We start from the raw sequence: 4,922 nt of genomic DNA on the forward strand, positions 1-4,922 counted from the left end.
GTATATTTGTATATATAAAATGGGTGAGTTCAAACAAACGGTGGTCTGTCCTGAGTTGTTTTAACACATCTAGATGTGAATGCCAGGAAATGAGAGCTGAAATTCTGAACTCATGTCTCATTCTCATCTCTTGATCTTAAATCTTAAACCCAAATGACGTCAGTGAACAACAAAAACAAAGTTACCGTTCCAATACTTTTGGAGGGGACTGTATGTAAACACACGTTCTCCCCACTGTAGATCTATCTACACTGGGGAGAACAAGTATTTGATACACTGCTGATTTTGCAGGTTTTCCTACTTACAAAGGAGAAGTTGGAGTCTGTTTGACTGAGTGTGTGGACAGGTGTCTTTTATACAGGTAACGAGTTCAAACAGGTGCAGTTAATACAGGTAATGAGTGGAGAACAGGAGTTCCTACAATGTGATTTTCTGGATTTTTGTTTTAGATTCCATCCCTCACAGTTGAAGTGAACCTATGATAAAAATTACAGACCTCTACATGCTCTGTAAGTAGGAAAACCTGCAAAATCAGCAGTGTATCAAATACTTGTTCTCCCCGCTGTATACACACACACACACACACACGGGAACTATTTAGAGTTGAAAAATAACAAGCTTCTGCTTCATCCTGTTCCTTTTCAGACATTTTGCACATTGTTTAACAATTTATAGATATTTTTCCATTTGTAAGTCGTAACACACTTATTTTCATTTTAATATTGTTTGAAAGAAAAATAGACAAACGCCCCCCCAAAAAAGCTGATAGGATAAATGAAATCCTGACTTTGAAGAAGCTGGAGCATCTTTTTATTTTAGTCAAACATTTCCTGTGTCACAAAGCACAGAGCCGCTCTCTGTTTTAAATAAAGTTTTTATTAAAGGTGATCCAGCTCAATAATAACAGCAAACTGAACACAAGCCTCCTGTAAACTGATGATAATAATAAAAAAACAAAAACTGCTGCAGGTACAGGAACACACACACAAACACACACACGCACACACACACACACACACACACGCACACACACCTCGGCTGTGACTCTGCTGTAATAAATTATATGTACAGTCCAGGTCCATCTGAGCCTCCGCCTGACACACAGGAGGAGAGAGTCGTCACTCTGCAGCGCCGGGCCGGAGTCTGCAGAGAGGAAGCACAAATAATAAAGTTAAACACAGAGAACAACAACAACAACAAAACAAGCTCCTTCAGGCCTGATCACTGATGTGGAACATTATAATAATAAAAATTAGCGATGCACCGAATGTTCGGTCAGCGAAATTAATAGCAACAGAGCACTTTTGGTGTTCGGCCTAACGAGTCAAAAGACTGATTTAATATTACCGAACAACTTATGTAGGCAGTGAGGAAGCATTTTAAAGTGTCCGAGCCGTTTGCAGACGCTGTTCTGCTGAACTGTCTCCCAGCACATCCGCTCCATCTGTGGCTGACTTCTTAGAAAAGAGCCGCTTTGAGTGTTTCTGTCTCCTGTCTGTGAGAAGGAGATTAAGCTAGCAGCACCTACATTTTGAGTGCACACGTACTCAAGCCTTTACGGTAAGTGAAGCGGCCCAGAGCGAGCTGACAGGCAGGTTAGAGACTTTATCCTGTCAGTTTGTCTCTTTAGTATGAAGAGAGGTTGTGAAGACGAGAACCACATACTGCATTATTTATCAAACCGGGTCGGACTGGATGGATTTAACGCGACGAGGAAACACATGTGACAACGTCCGGTTTTCAAAATAAGGCGTCTGTACAGGATGGAAATAAGATTTTATGTTAATAGTTCTGAATGTTCTGCCTCAGATTTGTGAAGTGATCCACTTGTTTGGCATCAAGTGTTCGTTCTGACCAGAAAGAAAAGTTTAACCCCACAATTAACTTTCACTCAGGAGCAAAAATCAGCCTTTAAACTGGAAAGAAATGATGATTTGACATTTATCGTGATAATTATCGCTATCGAATGGTGTGAAGTGTTTTATCGCCTGGCCCTGAGAGATGACATGAAATAACACAGTGGATGATAAAACACGACAGCAAAGTAAGATGAAAAACAGAAATCACAGTGAAATATAACTTTAAACTACAGAGAAGAAAAGACGAAAGTAAGAACAGTCAAATAAACAGGCGGCTCAGATAAGATCAGGAAATGCTTTCCGATTAGAGCTGCAACAATCAGTCCATCAGTTTTCAACAATTAAATAAATCGCCAACTTCTTGATTATTGATCAATCGTTCAAAATGTCAAATTCTGATTCCAGCTTCTCAAAAACGAATATTTCCTGCTGTCTTTGCTCCTGTGTGACAGTAAACTGAACATATTTGGGTTGTGGTCAAAACAGGACATTTAAGGACGACATCTCGGGTTTTTGGGAAACACTGATCGATATTTTTTAAAACCATTTTCTGACAGACCAAACAACTAACCGATCAATCGTGAAACTGACGGACAGATTCATCTCTAATGAAAATAATCGTTAGTTGCAGCCCTACTTCCAAAAATAGACTTTCACGAAGACACCGAGAGCCTCGGAGGTCCTGACAGCAAAAGCTCTGTCCCCCTTTAGTTCTTAGGCTGGACTCATGGAGAGACAGGAGCCCCCTGCACAAAGGTTTCAAAGTACACAGAAGCTCATAAGGAGTTATCCAATATAACCCAGGTCACGGAGAGCCTTAGAGTAATCAATAAGAAAGGGGGGCCGGGGTCACCAGCAGGGGGAGCTACAGGATGAAACAGGGTCATTAGAAGCTCACCATTTATCGGTTTTGTTCTGGGTGGACTCGCTCTTCCCGTCACAGGCGACGATTTTGACCTTGTCGACCTTCACCAGGTCGGTCACCTCCCTGAACTCCACGTCGTTGAGGACGAACGTCCACACGTTGTCACAGAACCGGTAGGTGTTCAGGGAACCCTGGAGAACAGAGAGTCCAACAGAACGTTCACTTTCAACGTACTTTTACTTTACTTGAGTATTTCAATTTGAGCAACTTCTGGTCCACCAAGTACATGTTGCTGATTATACTTTACTGCAGCATGAGTACTTTTACTTGCTTAAGTACATTTTGTTGATAAAACCTACACACTTTTACTTAAGTGAAGTTGAAATGCAGTACTTTTACTTGTAGCAGAGCATTTTACAGTGATGGTGAAGTAGTTTCGCAGAAGTTTCGCTTTTTACTTTTACTTGAGTACATTTGTTATAGTGAAACACTGACAGTGTTTCAGCATGAGTACTTTTACTTTAAAACTTTAAGTACATGTTGCTGATACTTACATACTTTTACTTAAGTAAGATTCTGAATGCAGTGCTTTTACTTGTAGTGGAGTATTTCCACAGTGTGGTATTAGTACTTTTACTGAAGTAAAGGATCTGAATCCTTTTCTCCACCACAAAAATTAAACTATTGATTAATATTAATTTAAGGCCTGACCCCTTTAAAACTCTGAAGACACGGCACTGGTTCGTTCTGAGGTCAGAGGTCACAGGAAGGGGACTCACCCTGAAGTTGACTCTGTTACGGACTCTGTTGGCGAGCGCCGTGTTGATGGCTTTGTCAAACTGAAGGAGGACCTGGAGAGCCAGCTGAGGCGTGATCTGCTGAGTCTGAACACACAACACTGAATTTAGTCTGACAGCACAAACCTCCCGGGTCACAAGCAGTGTCACCGCCTAGGAACTACTTCCTGTACGGTGACGGTGTGCGGCGTCGAACAACGTCTGATCTCGCGGTGTTTGCAAAGACAAATACCGCAAAGATCCACTTGGAGCAGCCGGTCGCAGGACTCCAAAAACTGCGGCCACCTTGCTTCTGCGCGGTTTTAATGTCATGTGACATGGAGACGTTTTGCAGCGCCGGCTAAAGTCTGACCACATTTCTAATCAGCATGGTAAGTCGAGCATGCATCACTTTCAGTCAGCGCTGCATGACGTCAAACGCAGCCTACACCAACAAAGAAGAAGAAATACAGAAGAATACAGAGCAACTAGCGCTTTGGCGGTGAAATTGCAGAGCGACGCAGACACCACCAAACAAGTATAACTGCTCACGTGGCCCACAGCGCCGGCTGCGGCGTGGAAGTATCATCTGGCTTTGCTTCTGGTCGTCCGTTTGTGTGCAGGTTAAACAAATGGACTCCAGTCATTATGCTAAGCTAGGCTATCAGTCATTATGCTAAGCTAGGCTAACACTTATTTACAATATGACTTAATTTGTCGATTATTTTCTAGATGAATCGATTGGTTGTTCGGTTCAGATAATCCAGAAAAATGTTCATTAATCTTTCCCAAAGCTCAAGATGACGTCCTACAACATCTTGTTTTGTCCACAACCAGAAGACATTTAATTTACTGTCACAGAGGATCAAAAAAATAATAAAAATATTCACATTTGAGAAGCTGGAATCAGAGAATTTAGACGTTTGTTCCTAAAAAAATGGTTTCTAAGTGATTAATCGATTATCAATATAGTTAATTTAATAGTTGACAACTAATCGATTTATCAACTAATCGTTGCAGCTGTAGTTGTGACAGCTTTTGTTGATTGTTATCATTCTGTCTGACAGATTTCCCTGTGCAGACAATACTCATCAATCAGAATGAACAAAGTTAAACATGAAGCCCTAAACCTGGACCTCTCCAGACCTTGATCCAGCTCTCAGACCGGTTCGTGTTTCCACGGTGCAGGATGCACCAGAGCAGATGTTAAACGGTCTAATAATAAAGAACTAATCAGGAGGACGCTAAAGAAAAAGCTGCAGAATGAAGCTGCTGTTAAACTCAGTGGCTAATTTATCAATAACAAAGAACATTTTAGCTTAACTTACAAACTACAACAACAGTTTGCCTACATGCTGCTATCTTAAAGCTAACTACCTCCAGTAGATAATACATTACAATATTTAAACACGACAGAATAAA

General features: G+C 41.1%; 1 protein-coding gene across 1 annotated transcript in view; it reads right to left on the reverse strand.

Annotated features, from left to right (window-relative positions):
* Positions 1-856: 856 nt before the first annotated feature.
* LOC119890249 (transcription initiation factor IIA subunit 2) overlaps positions 857-4,922 on the reverse strand; it is a 4,413-nt gene continuing 347 nt past the window's right edge. Inside the window, exons 2-4 of the mRNA XM_038701422.1 lie at positions 3,504-3,608; positions 2,758-2,915; positions 857-1,143 (exon numbers count right to left, since the gene is read on the reverse strand). Coding sequence (XP_038557350.1) covers position 1,143; positions 2,758-2,915; positions 3,504-3,608 — 264 coding nt within the window. The 3' untranslated portion in view covers positions 857-1,142. The remainder of the gene's footprint in view (positions 1,144-2,757; positions 2,916-3,503; positions 3,609-4,922) is intronic.

The sequence above is a fragment of the Micropterus salmoides genome, unplaced genomic scaffold, assembly GCF_014851395.1.
Source record: "Micropterus salmoides isolate LMB-PRFRI ecotype aquatic unplaced genomic scaffold, ASM1485139v1 Ms_hic_scaffold_6, whole genome shotgun sequence".
Classification (NCBI taxonomy): domain Eukaryota; kingdom Metazoa; phylum Chordata; class Actinopteri; order Centrarchiformes; family Centrarchidae; genus Micropterus; species Micropterus salmoides.